The sequence below is a fragment of the Lissotriton helveticus genome, chromosome 5_1, assembly GCF_964261635.1.
Source record: "Lissotriton helveticus chromosome 5_1, aLisHel1.1, whole genome shotgun sequence".
Classification (NCBI taxonomy): Eukaryota; Metazoa; Chordata; class Amphibia; order Caudata; family Salamandridae; genus Lissotriton; species Lissotriton helveticus.
In genome coordinates this window covers 1,630,930,188-1,630,949,095 of record NC_136065.1, presented here as the reverse complement: position 1 = coordinate 1,630,949,095, position 18,908 = coordinate 1,630,930,188, and the positions used below count along the sequence as shown (strand labels likewise).

General features: G+C 45.2%; 1 protein-coding gene across 1 annotated transcript in view; it reads left to right on the top strand.

Annotated features, from left to right (window-relative positions):
- The window catches only part of NFATC4 (nuclear factor of activated T cells 4), a 298,850-nt gene that overhangs the window by 243,719 nt on the left and 36,223 nt on the right, over positions 1 to 18,908 (top strand). The window contains exon 6 of the mRNA XM_078644835.1: positions 14,455 to 14,595. Within this exon, the coding sequence (XP_078500961.1) occupies positions 14,455 to 14,595 (141 nt within the window). The remainder of the gene's footprint in view (positions 1 to 14,454; positions 14,596 to 18,908) is intronic.

Below are 18,908 nucleotides of genomic sequence, written 5' to 3'. Positions count from 1 at the left end.
CATAAGGACAAATTGTACATAAAAAATTTCATTTCATTTCATCATTCATTTCATGAAAACTTGTTGCTCTTGACCCCAAACAAAATGTCCCTGTGTTGGGCTATAGGAATTCCACATCCCTGAAATTATCCTTAAAACATGTTAGTATTGGCTTAGGCCCAGTTGGCATAAAGTGGCAGTACTTGCATCCAGGGCCTGTAAATTTAATGCTAGTAGTGGGCCTGCAGCACGTATTGTTCCGCCCACTTGAGTGGCCCTTTAAACATGTCTCATGCCTGCCATTGTAGTCTGTGTGTGCAGTTTTTAAACTGACAGTTCATCCTGGCAAAATACACCTATTTGCCTGGCCCAAACCTTATTTTTAATGCATTTGTCACCCCTAAACAGTCCTCAAGGCAGGGTGCAACGTATTAAAAAAGCAGGACATGTAATTTTAAGTTTATTTGTCCTGGTAATGAAAAAATCTTAAATTAGTTTTATACTACTGCAAGGCCTACCTCTCCCATAGGATAACATTGGAGTTTCCTTATTACTTAGTGGCGGCTGGTGATTGCAAAAAGTGGTAACGGAAGTCCATGCACAGCATTGCACTATGCAATTGAGCATAGCGAGCAAACCTGATGCCTTATTTTCCAGTAGAGTTTGGCTGTGAAGAGAGGTTTAACACAGATGTTAATTTTTACATAACTCAATATTTACTTTTTAATCGACCTTGAGGGGATAAAAGGCTGAGTGGAGCACCGGAGTTCAAACTGTGAGCTGAAATACGGATCATCAGCCTTATCAGGAGGCTTAGTGGATGCATTAGTCCAATGAGCCATCGGACCCAGCAAAGAGTCAAGAGGTCTAAGATTGACAAGATTCCCTTCAAACTGTCACCTATATTTCCAGCCTATGTTCAGCACAATTTCTCATCAGCTCACATATATCCATCCATACATACAAACACACTAATTTCCCCACTGAACTGTATACTCCCATCCACACCCTCACCCATTTGCTGTTTACTCACTAACTCATACTCACTCGCGCACTCAATCATACATTCTCATCAAACTATATAATCCCGCTCATTCACCTAATTCACATTGCCTTGCCTGCTCACTGTTGTATTTCCAGTTATTGAAATAGGTTATTGGAGGCAGCAGGTTGCATTCATTCAATTAATCATATTGCTGCTGTCGTCTACCCACCTTATCATTCCCAGTCATACACCCAGCTGCTCACTCAACTACTCACTAAAGATCATTCCCTTACCTACTCCATTCAACAATTATTTCACTTACTTCCACTTTACATCATTCACCTACCCACTCATATTCACCCATTTGCATCAAACTTCCCACTATCATTCACACAATTCATATAACCATCACATTTACCTATTTACATAGTCAATCCCCACATTCAATGCCTCACCCATTCACACAAACACACCAAACATCACTCTTTGAGTAACCAGCAATTTCATTAATAAAAAGTTACACCTTGTTACCGCTTGTTTTATTCTTGCAGATTGCACCTAGATGCCTATTGTAAAAAAAATGTAAATGTCGGAATTTGTAAAGCGCACAGCTACCTCCACCGGAGGTGTCCCGGCGCTGTCCGTATACCGCTTAGGAACCCTTCCTGGCTTTCCTGGGAAATGTCCACTCCTGGGCACACCCCAGGTGCAGCCAGGCATCCCAGCGCTTTTGGGGCCGTTGTGGAGACTAAGCAAGCTATTGCCCAGAGTTGCAGCGTGGGACCCATGATCAGAACAGGCACTGAGGCGAGAATATCCAGTCAGGGGAATTAATGGGCCGGAGACCCGCCGAGGCGGGAATCGAACCCTGGTCCCTGGCTAGAGCTCTGCATCAAGGTCTGCCCGCTCTAACCATTGAGCCACACTTATTGTTACAATAAGCACATACGAACAAACACATGCAGTTGTGTCAGTAAAAAGTTTTGAACTGACCCGATTAGTACTGCAGAGGAGACAACAGTTAGAAAGAAAAATAAAGAGAAACAAGAACAGTAAAAGATTTTAACTATTTTCTCCAAACGTACTTGTGCAGTTTTTTTTAAGTCATCTGTTCATTTTGCGTATAAAGGTTAAATTAGGTCACAGTGACCTATCAGGATTTCTTTTTTTACAGTTTATTACTACACAAACTCAACCTGTTCCGGGCAGCTCGCAGTGCAGGCTTCTAATACATGCTGTGTTGAGCAGGAATGTGCTTGTAAACACATCAAATCTGGAGCAACCTGACTGACACCACAGACTGAAAAAATAAGTTTGTCTGCAGCGTCTTTCGGAAACTTGCTTAACCCACCCTTTCACATCTTGTCACAGGGTGGGGTTTGGTCAGTCAAGCTTGCTGTCCCCACCTCACCATGTGACGAGATATTAAAGGGTGGGGTAAGTGCTGCTGAGTGACATGCAAGTTTGTGGAGCCCGAGCTTGACGGCTAAACGACTGAGGCTGATTTTAAATGGGCACACTGAGAGAAGGTGGAGAAATGAAAGCAACGTCACCACGCTCTCAGGAAAAGGCAATGGCTGTGCGTGGATAAGCCCTGCTAGTACTGAATCAGTCAGACACACCGTGTGAAAATGCCTAGTACAGTAACCTTCATTTTAATTGTGTTTAGTTAAGCTTTTGTTTGTTCTAGGATGCCATAAAGTAAAGGAGGCGCAGCCCCTGCGCCCCTATACAGGAGCTGCTGCTGCTAATAAGCTGTAATTTCCAAATGGGAGTAGGTAACCAGTTCATGTTTGATGTCTTTGGAATTGTAATGAAAAATACGAACTTATGTCAAAGTCATATTTTAAATACAAATTTTGAAAATGTAATTTGTATAAAGTTGGCATTTTCCTGCCTTAGCCATTTAGTGCCTGTAGCCTATCTTTGGGTCGCATAGCTAGGTGTGCCTGAAAGCTGAGGATTTGTGTATTCCTCCTAGTCAGCCACACACCATAGAGATGTGCCTGGATGGGTCATCAATGCCAGAATGGGCAGGCAGAGCTGAGCACAGCCCTACTTACACCAGAATAGGCTGTGTCCTGCCGTCACACATAGGGTACATACCCCCTCTAGTTAGTCTGGAGCCAAGGCAGGATGCCTGGGGACTTCAAAGGGAAGTTGCTAGAAGCTTCTCCCCCACTTCAAAGGCACAGCTGGGTATAGATACTGGACCTCTGACACCAACCCATCAGTACACTTCTGGACCTGCAGATACTCTGCCAGGAAGGACTGCTTTGCTACTGAACTACTGCCACTCTTCTAGACTGCTGACATGCTGGACTATTGCCTTGCTGGACTGCTGCCCTCTTGCTTGGGTGAAAAGGACTGGACCTGTATTTCCTGAACCCAGGACCTCTCAGTGACTCCATGGGCTAGTTAGCTGGCCACCTGATCTGAAGCCTTAGGGACACGTCAGGCTTCCGACAACCTTGGACTTTGCCATCTGTGAACCTACCCGGCCAAGTGGAGCCACCCCAGTCCAGGACCCTTGGAAGTGGGTTTACGGTGCTCTACCAGCCTCTATTGATCCAATAGAATCAACACAGTTCCTCTGCTGCACAGCGCAACCCCGAACTGAATCAACACATCGTTGCTGCTACGTGGATCGGAACCATGACAAAGACCTCCAACATAGCCCATTGCCTCATCAGAACTGCCGCTGTGTGACGCATCCTCAGCGCAGGTCCTCACACCTTTCATCAACTGCAGCCTCGACGACGACACTTGACTCCTCATCGCAGCCTGGCAGCTTCTCGGAACCCATGCATTGCCCGAATGTGTGACCCACCCTCGCTGATGTCCTTTGCCCAACCGCTTTTGTGCGGAGTCTGCTGTCCTCACTTGATGCCCTTGTGCTGCCTTCGCGTTGCGCTTGGCCGCCATCTTGGGGGTGGTGGTTGTCGACCGTGCCACCTGCTTGAGCGCTCTAGCGCTTGCCAGGACTCCAGGTGAGCCGGTATTTAAAGCTCGCACGGGCCGCGCAGCGGTGACGCGCAGCGGTAGCGCCTGACTCTCGCCTGAGTCAAGCCAGAGTCTGCCCGTCTGCGCCCGTCAGCGCTAAGGAAGTGCGGGGTGCGGCAGACCTCTTACATCTCTGCTATGGCCTCTTCCATCGTCAGGTATGGTAGAGCAGACTTATTGGCCTTACGTGACCGACTCTCTATCTGTCCCCTTCCGCCTGTAGCGCCGTTAAGGGGCCCGTATCGGTGCACTTGTTGTTGTTGGCGCCTGCCTCCCCCTTCCCGCGTTCGCTCCTTACAATTCTCGTCCCGGCAGATTAACGTGTCGGGGGTGAATACTGTTAGTATATACAGTCTAAATGTCAGATCTCTGGCCAAACACCAGGCGGAGATCCTTGATATTGTCACCACTGACTCCCCGGATGTGTTTTTCATGACCGAGACATGGCTTCAAGATGCTGACACTGCGATTTTAAACCTTGCTTTCCCCCCTGACTATACCGTGGCCACCCTTAACCGCGGCTCGCGAGGTGGTGGAATTGCAATGGCTGTGAAACGTCGCTTTCCTTATGAATGGAAAGAACTAAAACTTCCGGGCTGCGAATGTGCCCGTTTTAGAATCTCTCTCTCCCACCGCTACAGCTTTTCAGGTCTTTTAATATATCGGCCTCCGGGCTGCGACGCTGCCTTTAGGGCCGCTCTCCCGGACGTCATCAGCATCGAAGCTCTTGGCTGTGCGAATTTTAATGTGGTGGGTGACCTCAATCTGCACTTTGACCGCGTATCCCAACCCTCTATTAAGAGTTGTCTAGCAGATCTAGAAGCCTTGCAGCTCCTACAGAAAGTGTTGGCCCCCACCCACTCAGGCGGGCACATATTGGACCCGTTCTTCACTTCTTTAGAGGACATTACTATATGCCCACCTGTCCAGCTGACATGGACAGACCACATGTTGGTGAAGGCAGTGATTCCCGTAGTAGATCCCCTCTTCGTGGGGCAGAATAAAACCTCTCTTTCCCGCCAGTGGAGCAAATTAAAACTAGAAGACTTTTACCTTATACTAGGAAAGACACCCCTACCTCCTCCCCCCGATGCTGATTGTGGGTATGACTCATTCTGCAATTGGATTGGCTCGGCCTTGGACTCCCTTATTCCCCTTGTGCGCTCTAAGTGCCGGACCAATGCCCATAGTCCGTGGTACGATGAGACCCTGTCGTCTCTCAAGAGAAAGTGTAGGCAAGCAGAAAGATGTTGGAGGAAAGCTTATGACCCCGTGCTCAAAACCTGCTACCTTACTCTATCCAAGGCATATCATAGAGCGGTCTGTCGAACACGTGCCGCATATTATGCGCAGGAGTTTCGGAACAGCCCTAACCCCTCTAAATTAATCTTCAAGGTCCTAAAGGACCTAACAACTAAGAGGACTTCTGCCGCAGAAATTTGCACAGACTCTCATTGTGAGAGCCTGGCCTTGTTTTTTGTTCAAAGGGTGCAAGTAATCTATCGCACCTTTCCAACTATCATGTACCGTCCGGACTTAAGTGATTGTCCAAAGATCAATAGTATGACCTTGGATATGCTGGCCCCCCTATCTGAAGAGGGTTTTGACCTATTGAGCCAAAAAATTAAATCTGGCTCTCCTGCTGACCCCCTCAAACCGGACCTGTTCAGAAACATGCAGGCCATATGTCGCTCCCCCTTGTTGGCCCTTATAAATATGTCATTGGCCTCAGGGACTGTGCCCACCAAATGGAAGCAAGCGGTAGTTACACCGATCCTAAAAAAGCCTACCCTTGATCCTATAAAACCTGAGAACTATCGCCCCATCTCACTGCTGCCGTGGGCTGCTAAAGTCACTGAAGCCCACGTGAATGGGATCCTGGCCGACCATCTTGCCAAAGCTAACATCTTGGATCCCACGCAAAATGGATTTCGTGCTGGTCACAGCACGGAGACCGCCTTGTTATACATGGTTGAACATCTGCGCTCCGTGCTGGACACCGGACGAACAGCGGCACTCCTGTTGTTAGATCTGAGTGCCGCCTTCGATACGGTGTCCCACGAAATCCTGTTGCAGCGGTTAGAGGAAGCTGGGGTCAGGGGTCTGGCTTTAGGGTGGTTCCGCTCCTTCCTTTCCAATAGATCTTTCCAGGTTGCGATACCACCCGGTAAATCCACCTCTCACCCGCTCACGTTGGGGGTCCCACAGGGATCATCTCTGAGCCCCACTCTTTTCAACCTTTATGTGGGGCCGCTGGCTGCGGTAGTCAAACGCTGGGGCCTGACAATGGTGTCCTATGCGGATGACACGCAGCTGGCGGTCACACTAAGTGGGGACTCAGCTGTGGACGCCCTCAATTTTTGTGAGGGGTTGCGTGCGGTGGCCAATTGGATGACCCAGAACTGTCTCCAATTGAACACAATGAAGACAGAGGTGATGGTGGTTGGGAAGCAACCTGGATGATGGAATAACAACTGGTGGCCCCCCGAGCTAGGAATGATCCCTTCTCCTGTTATGGAGCTAAAAAACCTCGGGGTCTGGCTGGACCCTACACTCAGCTTTACCTGCCAGACTAAGAAAGTGGCGGCCTCTTGTTTTGGCACCATTAGGGGTATCAGGCCGGTGCTTAAATTCTTCGATGCCCCTACTAGACAGCTTGTGGTCCAGGCCTCTGTTCTATCCAGGATAGACTATGCCAGTGCTCTGTTAGCTGGCACGAATAAGGCTGAACTTCTGCGGCTACAACGAGTGCAGAATGCCGCCGCAAGAGCAATTTTTGGGTTGCCCAAACGTTGCTCAGCGTCTAGAGTTCTGCAAACGCTCCATTGATTACCTGTTGCTCGGCGGATTGAGTTTAAGGTGCTCTGCCTGGCCTTTAAAATTTTGAAGGGCACGGCTCCACCTATTCTCATGAATTTACTGACCCCATATGTCCCCTCTCGCTCTCTGAGATCGATGGGTCAGAATCTGGCTGTTGTGCCTCGTTTTTTGCTGAGCAGGATTGGAGGCCGCTCCTTCCGAGTAATAGCCGCCAAGCTATGGAACGCTCTCCCTAATGAAACCCGTGCTTTGGAAGACCTATTCCAGTTCAGACGTGTCATCAAAACCTTTCTTTTTAATAAGACTCCCTGATTCTGCTGCATTCTGTGATGTTGTGTATACCTTTCTCTGCGCCAGGACGCCCCTTTGCTGGGGCAGCTGTGCGCGGTATAAAAACCATTAACATAACATAACATATAATAGGGTAACTGGGACATGACCCCTACTGTATATACACCCTCGACACAGGACTTTGCATTGCAAGTTCCCATTGTTGGGATCCTCAGTGATGCCACAGGATCTCTCACTTCAGCCTCACAGCATCTTAGAACCGACGCACCGCTTTGGCAGCGCACTGCATCTTAGTCGCAGATCCTTGCAACACTCCGCACACCAGGATTTAAGGTACTCTTTTTCGCGGGCCTAACTGAGTCCCAGTTGCCGGACCGTGCTCCCTTGTGGTTGGCCTGAACTTGTGACTTTGTTCTGGTCCGTAATGACCAGATATTCACAGTTGGCGCTTTACGCCTTTTTACACTATTTTTTACTGAAATCTGTCGAATGTAATATCTCTAGATCTACAGATTGGATTTTTATCCTTTTGGTCTTGTGTTATTTATTAAAAATTACTCTATTTGTGCTACTCTGCTGTGGGCTCCTTATGTGGTGTGTTTTCACTTTGTTACTTTTTGAAGTGTTGCACAACTACTTTACACATTGACTGTTAGTTAAGTATGACTGCTCTGTGCCAAGCTACCTGACGGTTGACTACAGGTTAATTTAGGGTTTGCTTGTGACTTCACCATGAGAGGAATTGTGGTTGCTGCTTGAGAAGGAAGGGTTTCTCCCTCCCCAAACAGTAACCCAATTTCTAGATCAACCCTTTTTTACTTTGTTGAAGAAATCTGACATTTTCCCACTGATCTCTTCAGTGTTTAAGATATCAAGTGAGGTTGGGCAGTTTTAGTCTTTTTGACCATATCAAAGAGCATTGTAGGTTATTGTTTTGCTATGTTGATCTTCATTCTGTAGAAGATTGCCTCAGTTTCAAAGAAGTGTTGTTTTTGTATTTGTTATGCCTATTTGATAGAGATTCAAGATTTTGCTCTGAAGGATTTTGGCACCATAGGCTCAGTAGCACTAAGAGTTCTATACTTTTGTAAAAAAAAAAATGGGTTAATTTGTTTTTGGACCCGAGTCTCTGCTTTTTGTTTTTCCTCTTGTGGATTATTTGGGGCACAGGGTGGAGCTGGAGGAAGTGGTGTGACAAGTCTATGTACCTTAGGTCTGGATCTCTATCCTGCATTTTTCGAAGAATAGGAGGTCAAGGATCAATCCCTTTTCATATGTGGGTGTTGAGAAATATTCTTTGAGGTGACTGTTGATCAGAAACAGAGACACGTAAGATAGAGTTGTATCATTTGTTTCACCGAAATGTGCACAGAAATACCCCTGGTAGATGTTATTTTGGGATGGAACTGTATGTTCTTCAGTGAATTTTTTCGACGTGTCAATGAATAAAAGATTTGCATCTGGAGTAAACGATGTGGAATATCATGGGCTTCCTTTCTAAAGTTTGTGTCTTAATGAACACCACCACCTAGCGCCACCACCTAATTTCCTATCGTAGGCAAATGATTCCAGATCCAGAGGAATGTAATGGTCAAGAACTGGCTGTGAGGCATTTGTCAAGAATAGTAAGTCAGGGTTTTTGGTCTATTTCATATGTGTGATTTTTAGTCAGTCTTTGGCTATTGACCTACAGATGTAGAGCAGGCATCTGATAGAGCAAGATCCAAATTTTTGGGTGGAGTCAGAGTAGATCGGAATCAGAATGAGATTGAATTCACACTGTTTCTGTTATGTTGCTGGACCAATTTCTCTCTTTCTCGATGACTGAGAATTTGGAGACATGCTAGGTACAGTTTTAGGATTCATTAGTGTAGTGAGATGTGAGCAGTTCATTGGTGTTATTCTCTAATAACACTTTATTCTGTCTTTTGGAGAGTGGGTTACATATGGCCTTGCAATAACCAGAATAAAAGTAGGATGAGCATGAGAGTGGGGGAGATTCAGTACTGGTTTCAAGCAAAGGCATTGCGTTACTCATGTTTGTAATGGAGGTAGTAATGGATTTCAATTCAGGCAGAAGAGAGTCTAGTTAGTTTGCTAGAATTCGAGATACTGTTGTGCGTGAATGTTAATCGATTTTGGAGGATTCATAATAATTGGAAAAAGTGGTCAATTAGTGTTCAGGTTGTGCCTGTGCAGTGGAGTTTAAGAGTGATACTGGGGTATTTGGTTTCAAAGATCAAGCTATGGATTGAGAGAATGTTATCCAGAATAGGACTTGTGTAGGTACCAGTGGTAGAGTGCTTCTACAATAATGATGACAAATCAGTCGTAAAAGGAGTCCTAAATGAGAGATGCCTCTTCAAGGATTAACTCCTTGAGCCACATGTTTTGATTGGAAGCTAAACTTGTTTGTTCCTTGACTTAGGGAGTGCTTGGTGGGTCCCTGTGTGTATTCTCTCAGGAAAGGTGGAAGGGATTGGAGAGTGGTGATAGATGGGAGCATGAGTAGGATGCAGGGGGAGGGAGGGACAGTGGATGATGCTAAAAATTAGCTTCTGTGAGTGGAGGAGGAACTTGAATTGGTTGAAGTGAGTGAGAATGTCATTTGCCATTTGAATCATAATTTGCTACTGTTAAAAATGGAAGCCTATATCTTGCCTTTGAGCATTGAATGGATTTAAGCAAACTCAGATACTTTCAGTTGTGTTGTGAGGGTTTCCTCCCAGAGAGGGTTAGTGCGAGTACGACGGAAGAAGAGTAGGTCTTTTTTCAGGCAGCACTGCAAGCCACAGCGATATGGATCAGCAATGAGAATTTACTCTTCACCTTATATTTCAAGTTTTTAGTAGCTTTGTTATAGTGATTTGGAGCAAAGAAGTATTTCCAGGAGGTTTGACTTTGATGTTGGTAGTCGTTTGAGAATTGAAGAGCTGTCTGTGTGATCCCTCATGCATGGAAAATTAGTATGAACCTTGGGTGTATGTTTTAGTGGGAGTAGATAAGTGGTATTGTAGAAACTATGTTATTGCACTTGTTAGAACTAACTTTTGTGTTGAGTAGAACTCTCAGATAGCAAAGTCAAACATATATTTTAATTCTTTTTAGATGACCTGTCAGCATTTGCATCCTCTATTGTGTTTGGCAAATCAATAATTTGGAAAAGTCATCTAGAAAACCTGCCCTTCTTTACAAATTTGTTTTGTATTAGAGGCAGAACAGCTCTCTTAGTATCACTCTTATTCATTATACCTCATTAATAACTTTTGATTACTATGGTTGGATACTTTCACAATCTACTTTTTCCAAACCTTTTTCATGAATTATAGTTCTCTCTCCATTGAAGTATAAGCGTTTGTATAGATTTGGCCACGTTGTTTGCCGGAGCTCTTCTTCATAGAGTATCTTCTTAAGTGTAGAAATTCTTCTTTCTTCAGGTAGACCTGCAGAAACACTTAAGAAACAACAGAATGTGCAGCCTAGCAAGCATGCTACATTGGAAAAATAATTCAGATTGCATTTACAAAAGGGTTAAAATACCAGTGACTGTGTAATTTTCAAGCAAAAATGTCATAAACAGTTTTAAATCTTTTTCACAACCCCTTTTTTGTAAAGGTAGAATATGAATAATAGAAGGACAGTATAGCCCTGTAGACTGCCATTAAGTGAGGTTTAAAACAGTGTCTGCTCCTTTAAAGACCAGAATCCCATTGTGCCTAGCAGGTGGCAGTTGCCTCGGTTCTTTTTTCCAGCCTTTTAGGCTTTTTTTTTTTTCAAAATTCACTAGTGGGATCTTGTTTTATTTTCGTTTCTCTCAACGTCTTTCATCGTTATCTCTCCTTTTTAAGCCTTTTCTTACAGAATTTTGAGTCATTTTGTCCAGAATTATGCCTTCTCTGTTCGATAAGTGCCCTGCCTGTGGGAGGTAGAGGGCCATATGAGACCCTCACAACGTCTGTATTCTCTGCCTTTCATTTACGCATGTTCCTGAGCAGTGCCAACACTGCAAGAAGTTTTCTCGCCGCACCCTGAGGGAGAGAGAGGAAATTCGCCTTCACTGCATGGAAGAATTGCACAGGCAGAAAGTCCGGTCTCAAGGTGAGACCTCAGAGCAGGGAGAGGATCAGTCCTCTACCAGGACTCTTACATCTGCCTCTGAAGGCAGTGAAACCTCTAAAAAGAGGGCTAGCCTGATAACGGCATGCCCTGACAATGTCGAGGGATTTGACGTTGTGACCACATATGGCACCGACTTGCTCGCCGTCGAGGACTGGATCATCATTAAGGAAGAGATGCAGATTGATATTGAGGCCAGGTAGACATGCTCAGTTGACGCGCTCTGCAAGATCAACGTCAAGGAGCGTTTCAATGGCGAGGAGATCCATAGACAAGGAGAAGGTCTCAGTTGATGTCAAAATCCCTCAGAAGAAAAGAAGAGAAAGAAGAAGCAAATCGAATTATTACCTGATTCGGAGTACTCAAGGGCCTACTCTCCTACCTCCCCGATAGTACTTCCAGATTCTCTGTTTACTCCTCCACTGCCTCCTCCTCTGACATCACCAACACCGCCACCTCCTCCGCTTTCTCCTCTTCCAGATCCAGTGCCAGGGCCTAGATTGTGCTCCAGAATGCGCCATAGGCCCCATCATCACAGGCGTCATTCAAGGCATTCTTCCTCTTCCAATATTGAGTGGATAAGGACTTTTACTTAATAGTTAAATATTTCAGTTCTTATCCTCTGGGACCCAGCCTGGCCCATAAATCTGACTAAGCACTGCTCATTATCAGGCTCTGCTATCTGCTGCCTGACAATAATAATGTATAATAAACACAGCAATCCCTTAATGTTAAGAGAAAGATGTGGCCATGTGTTTATTTAGAAATGACATCAAGGTTTCAAGCTACTTTATTTATTTTTTTCGAATTCTTTTTATTGAACAGTAGGAATCGACATTACAAGGTACGCTATTGCATGGCATTCTATAGACGTAATACAATCATTATCAGTTACATGTGAGGTCTAATTGTACTAGTTGGTAACAGTTATCATGGCGATGAGAGATCCTCCAGGGGTGTGACAGCTGGGGGAGCACAGATATTACCACAATACCCATTCCAATCATTCCAAATGTAAGACCACTTTTTAGGGCATCCCCCGTCTACATACACGGTCTTTTCTCGGAATATACACCAATCCATGCCACTCTTCCAAGCCAACACGACCGGTGCCTGTGTAGCCCCCCACATCTGGGCAATATTCCGCTTTGCCGCCATCAGTCCCAGCTTAACCCATGTAATGCGTTTATTGTTAAGTTCTGTTAGCTCCCACACATTCAGGAGACATCACCTGGCCTCCACGGGAATAGTAAGCGTGTGCACCTCACTAAATATGTCACGTATTTTCTTCCAATATCTCTGGATATGTGGACATTCCCAGAGGATGTGCAGGAATGTGCCTTCACCTCCACAGCCCCTCCTCCAGTTACTATCCTCCACCCTCTCCATTCTCAGTAGACATGGTCCTGTCATGTAGACACGGTGCAGTATTTTGAGCTGGATCAGTCGTAATCTGGCTGACATAGCCACTTCCCTTGGGGAGGTGATCGCCCCTACCAAATTTTCGTCATCCAGAATAATGCCATCCCTTTCCCATTTTTCCCGTAGTTGCTGGAGGGGTGAACTGAGTTATTTACCAGCTTTTTATAATTTAGAGAAATGGCTTTCGTTGGCAAGTATCTGTCCAAAATCCTGTCCTCTAGAGGTCAGGATTCAGGGAGGGTTTCTCCCTTCTGGAAGCATGTCTGTAGTGCTTTTCGAACCTGTATGTATCCAAAATATTCTGTGGCGGCCAGATCATGCTCCTGTTGTAAGGTGGGAAATTATTTACTCTCTCCCTTCACCCAGTAGTCACCGATTCTAGATATTCCTATAAGATCCCATTTGTCGAAGCCTTTAGTTTCCAAGTAGGTCTGAGTCCCACAGGGGGGTAGCTAATATTGCTTTGCGTTCCCACCCCTGACTTCTATTAACTGCATACCAAATTTGCACCGAATGCTTAGTCGGCCCAGTCAGATGGAGTTTCCCTTTGTTTGTATGTAGAGCCCTGTTGTAGTTCCCTCCTGGCAGAAGCCATCTGTCCATTGCATAGCCTGGGTCATCAGCTCGCCTAAATGTGCCATGATTGATGGCAGCTAGATGCGCTGCCCAGTAATAACTTTTTCAAGCTACTTTGAAGGTGTCTGGGAGCTACTGATAGCTCCCAATCAGCTGGTTGGGGACACCTGGACATTTTGCAGATCCTTATCCTTCTGACAAAACCACTTTAGTCCATAATGGCCTACCTAGCTACGGATTTATCATCCCTCTACCGGTCATAAAATAACTGAAAAAGCAGTTACCATCTGCTCACAAGAACAGAGCTAATTAAACTATTTTCGAAATGACAACGCAGTTTCAGACGCAGCTGCTGCACCTAAATTGGTCCTATCCAAATTATGAATGATGCCACAGACGCCCTGGTACAAAATAAAAACAAGTACTTTGGTGATAAGTGAGGGGGTCAAATGTATTTCTGTGCCTGGGCGTGAATAGCAAACATTCATTTTTTCGTGAATTGGACATTATGACGTTTGTAATCTAAGCCTTGACAGGCAGGAGCATTGGGTTAGTATGTATTTTCATTGATAAGGTTTTTTAATTAGAGCTATGTTTCTGCCACATACATGGGCACTGACATATGTTCCCTCTCAAATAGTGCTCAGTGTCTCGAAATACATATAATGAGTGGGGACCAAGACTGAGTCCAGAAACACCAGACGTCAGGGGATCATTTCCAGCAGTTAACTTTCCAACCTTTACCAACTGGTGATTATTTGTTGGAAAGGATATGAACCATCTCCGCACATGGCCAAAGAAATCCATGCTATGTCTTTGTTCCTTGGAAAGTAACACTCTGCTGCCAAATTGATGTCTTTGGTGAAAGAATCCACCATTTGCGAAAAAAGAATCCTCTATCCACAACCCTCTTGTTGCAGCTCCATTTTAATGGGCAATGATTTCTACATAACTGTGAACTAGTTTTCCATTTACAATACATCAATTCTTGGGGGTGATGGCACCAACAGAACAAAGAGTGCACTGAACCTAAAGCCACATTACTCCCAGTGCCAAACTACATGTTCTAATGTATTGGAATCTTGTATTGATGGTTTTCTCACTGACTATTCGTCTTATGCTTTTTCATGAACTACCTACTTAATAATCACAGATTTATCCATTATAGCTAACTTGTTGGTAAACACGGTGAAATGTTTATTGCCCTGGATTACTAAGGATCCTATTCGTTTTTCTTTTGTTCCTTTCCTCCTCTCATGCAGCTCAACGCTCTGCTCAGGAGCTGCCCCAAGTGGAGAGCTACAACATCACTGCCTGCTCTGTCAATGGGAGGGAAGAACTGGTCCTTTCGGGCTCCAATTTCCTTCCTGAGTCCAAGGTCATCTTCCTGGAGAAAGGTCCTGGTATGTAATCTGCAACAAACTTCTGATTCAAATAATAATCAGAGAGCCGTCCCGCTCAAGGGTAATATGCTCCTACTACAACCTAGTGCTGATCCCACGCGTTGATGGTGGGATGATGATATGCCCTGCTGCAGCCACCAACCTAAATTTTAACACATTTATTTAGCCCATCTCTTTACCTCCCTAACTAGTGTATCCCTAGCATTGCCAGTCATCAGTGTCCCCAAAAGTCTGTGAAAATGAGTACTCCCCACAATGGTGTTGCTATTCTAAAATACATCTTATTTATTCCACCAGGTTGTTCTTCCATATTGTTTGCCGTATAGAGTGTTACACCACTTCTACAACTAGGCTGAAAAATTTATATGTGTATCATCACCTCCACCAATTTGTGCACCCACGGGTTCAGCATGCAGCAAATGTTCCCAGTCTTTTAACACTCAGCAAAAATGTGTATTCTTTACTTGTCACCAAACAGCGTTCCCACATGTTTTACCATGAAACCTTATGCTCACCGTTCCTCACACTAAATTGAAATATTCACCACTTTTGCTATTGCTAACCTATGCTCTCACAAGTTTTAATGAAAATCTGAATACTTCCAACTTCTGCCACCAGACTGAAATGTGCCCCACTGCTACCACCAAGATGCACTTCTACAAGTTTAGAGATAAAACATCACACGTCCTACTTCTGTCCCTTAAATGGAATATATCCAACTATTCCTTTCACACTGTGTTCCCAACATTTACGGTGAAGTGAACTCTCTCTTTTACACCACTTGGCTTTAAAATATTCTGTTTACAAGCAGGAGGCTCATTTTCTCTAATTGGAAACTGGCGGTTCATTGCTAATACCAAACAGAGCTGTAAAGTACTTTCATCCTCATCTTTGATGGCTGACTTCTCTCATAAGCCTTTTGCTCAACCTCTGTTTTCCGCAAATCTGTCGTATCTACTGAAGCCCTAGATTGAATGCTCATGATGGCACCCCTCTAACCCTATCCTGAAAGCAGAGTAAGCATCAACCATGTCTGCCACGAAACGGATTGGCATCCCATTTCCACCGTCAAGCTGATAGTGTCCCTCCCCCGTTTCCTTTGGTGTCTGGAGAGGTGCTAAGAACACATTATTGAACAAGCAAACCTCACTTCTACCGGAGTAGTCAAAATATTTGGTGGCCACAACAGTTAGTAAGTAGATGTTTTGCACTATAGCTGCCCATCCCCCATTACAGGAGGGAGGAAAACCAGTGCTCCACAAATGCCAGCAAGCAGAATGCTTTATCTTTTGTCTTGGCGAGATAGGGGATCTTGGCCTCACCCATTTATAGCTCATATATTGCACCAATAAAAACACTGATAAAGTGCTGCCACCTCAGAGACATGACTTGTCAGTGCCCTCCACATGTGTAGCATGTCTCATTGTTGCATCCCTTTGTCATCTCTCTGACCCAGTGTCTCCCTTTCTCTGTGGAAAATATCTTTCTATCTCAATGCTCATGAGCCCAATACCTAAACTTATGCCCCCCATCCCAAAACCCTTGTCTGTCTGTCCCAGCCTCCTTGTACCTTGTCTCAGTGTCCCTTTTATCTTCTGTCTCAGAATGCTTGCCTTCCTGGCCCAGCATTGTTTGATTGACCTTGTTTCTGTATTCCATGTTCTTCTTTTTGTGTTAGTTTCTTGTATCTATGTCCCACTGCCCTTGTCTCTCTGTTCCTCTGTTGGTATCTCCTTGTATCTCCCCGTCTCTGAGTCTAAATTAACTAGTCCTTGGGCCAACATATCTATGTCCAGGGCTTCCTGTCCATGTAGCTGAGCTACGAAGAGAATGTTACCAATACTGACAGAGAAGCTAGACAGACATGTCTGTATCTGTCTGAAGCCCGCTGTGCCCAATCCGCAGCCTGCACACAGTGGCAGTAAGGAAGATTTATTTATTTATTTATTTATTCAAAGTTTTATATAGCGCGAACAGGATCCTTACAGATATCAGAGCGCTTCACAAAGACAGGGAAGGGGCAGTAGGAGTCAACAGAGATAATGGGAACAGTATAATAGTCAATAACATGGTAATAACATGGATAATAAAAACCTACATAAAACCAATCCATATACAATCAGGTAAGGAAGTAAGATAGGACAGCACAAGTCATTGATCCCACTACAGAGGTGTACAGGTGGATCAGTAAACCAACGTGTATCATATCTTGGTCGGTAGTAAGAGAGTAGCGTAGTAGTGCCCCCAACAAGTAGAGTATAGTGCCAGGGGATAGGGTGAGCAGTGATACAAAGCAATGCAGAGTCTCTGAACCAACATCTATAATGATCAGGAGATCTTGGCCAGAAGGATGGTTTTCACCTCTTTCTTGAAGAGTGCAGTGGAGGAGATCAGCCTGGTTTCAGGAGGGAGCGCATTCCAGATCCTGGGTGCCATTCCTGAGAAGGAGCGCTTGTAAGTTTTCACTTTCCGGAATCTACGAGGTTTCAGGAGTAGATTTTTTGTGCTCCTATTGGATCTTGAACCTCCTGATATAGACAGCTTTTGAGCGAGGTAGATGGGTGCCTTGTGGTGCACGGCCGTGTGAGTCATAATTGCAATTTTTAGCTGTATTCTGGCTTCAAGAGGCAGCCATTTTAGAGACTTTAAGTCTGGGGATATGTGCGAATGCTTTCTAGAGCCAGTAATGAGTCTCGCGGCAGCGTTCAGGGAGGCTCTTAAGGGTGCTGTTGTGGATAGCGGGAGACCGCTGAGGGTCGCAATTCCGTAGTCTATTCGAGGGATGACTAAAGCTTGTACAGCAGTTTGGAAGTCTTTGGCCGGGAGGAAAGGTTTAATTTTCCTCAGCGTGTTAATTTGGAAATTAGCTGCTTTTGTGGCTTTGCTGACGTGCTGCTGCATGTTGAGCTTGGCGTCGAGTGTGATGCCTAGGGATTTCGCCGAGTCCACGATGGTAGGTTGGACATTGAGTGCTGTTAGGTTGTTGAGCCAGGTTTGGGTGGTGGAGATTTTCGCCGGGGGTGAGATGAGTAGGAACTCAGTTTTCAGAGCATTTAGTTTGAGGTGATTATCGGCCAGCCAAGATTGGGTGTTGATAAGCGTGGAATTCAGATGTTTGATATCTTCCGGGGATTGTAGCTTTAGGTAGAGTTGTGTGCCATCGGCGTACATATGGAATTGAACATTGGATGCATGAAGCAAGGTGGCGAGCGGTTCCATAACGAGGTTGAACAGAGTAGGGGAGACGGTGGATCCTTGTGGAACCCCTAGATCTGCAGGCACAGGTGTAGATAGCACATTGTCGATCTTGAACCTCTGAGACCGGTTGTGAAGGAAGGACGAAAACCACTTGAGAACAGTTCCCGATAGCCCCATTCTAGAACTTAGCAGCTCCAGCAAGTTCTCATGTTTGACCGTGTCAAATGCTGACGAGAGGTCAAGAAGGATGAGGAGGCAGGACTCATTGCGATCCAGAATTTGGAGGGCGTCATCAATTATGTGTGTCATAGCTGTTTCCGTGCTATGTTTCGCTCTGAAGCCTGATTGATGAGGGTTGAGGAGGTCAAATTGATCAATGTGTTTTGTTAGTTGGAGTTGGACACATTTCTCCAGCAGTTTGGCCAGGGTGGGGATATTGGTGATGGGCCGATAGTTGTTTAGGTCAGACGGATCAGCTGTAGGTTTCTTGAGTATAGGCGTGACTTGCCCCACCTTAAGGGAGTCTGGAATGTGTCCTTGTTGCAAAGAGCTGTTGATGATCTTGGTCCAGAGAGGGAGGAGCAAGGGGATAAAGTCTTTTACAGCATTAGCAGGTAGAGGGTCTGTGTGGTGATTAGAGGGCTTCAAGGTGCAGAGCAGTTTGTGTATAGCTTCTTCCGAATAGGTATCGAAGTACTGCCAGGATGCCTTGTTTTTAGGTTGAGTGTCTGCCATTCTGGTGTGGTTGGGGTATCGGCTTACATCCATGATGAGGTCATTTCTTATGTTGTCAGTCTTTAGTTTAAAGAAAGCAGAAAAGGCTTCACAGTGTGGGGTGTCATTTGTTGTGCTGTTTGATTGTGTGGGTTGTGCCTTTGTTTGGGTCTTGATTAGCTCGAACAGCTTTCTTGGCCTGTTCTTCGCTTGGTCCAACTGACTGCTGAAGAAGTCCGACTTTGTGCGTTTTATTTTCCTAAAGTAGGCATTTCTCTTGTTCTTAAGCTTTTTGAGATGCAGTGCTGAGGGGTCCGATCTCCAGGTGCGCTCTGCCATTCGCATATTACGCCTTTCGTCATTGAGTCTGTCATCATACCAGGGGTTAGAAATTTTGGTGG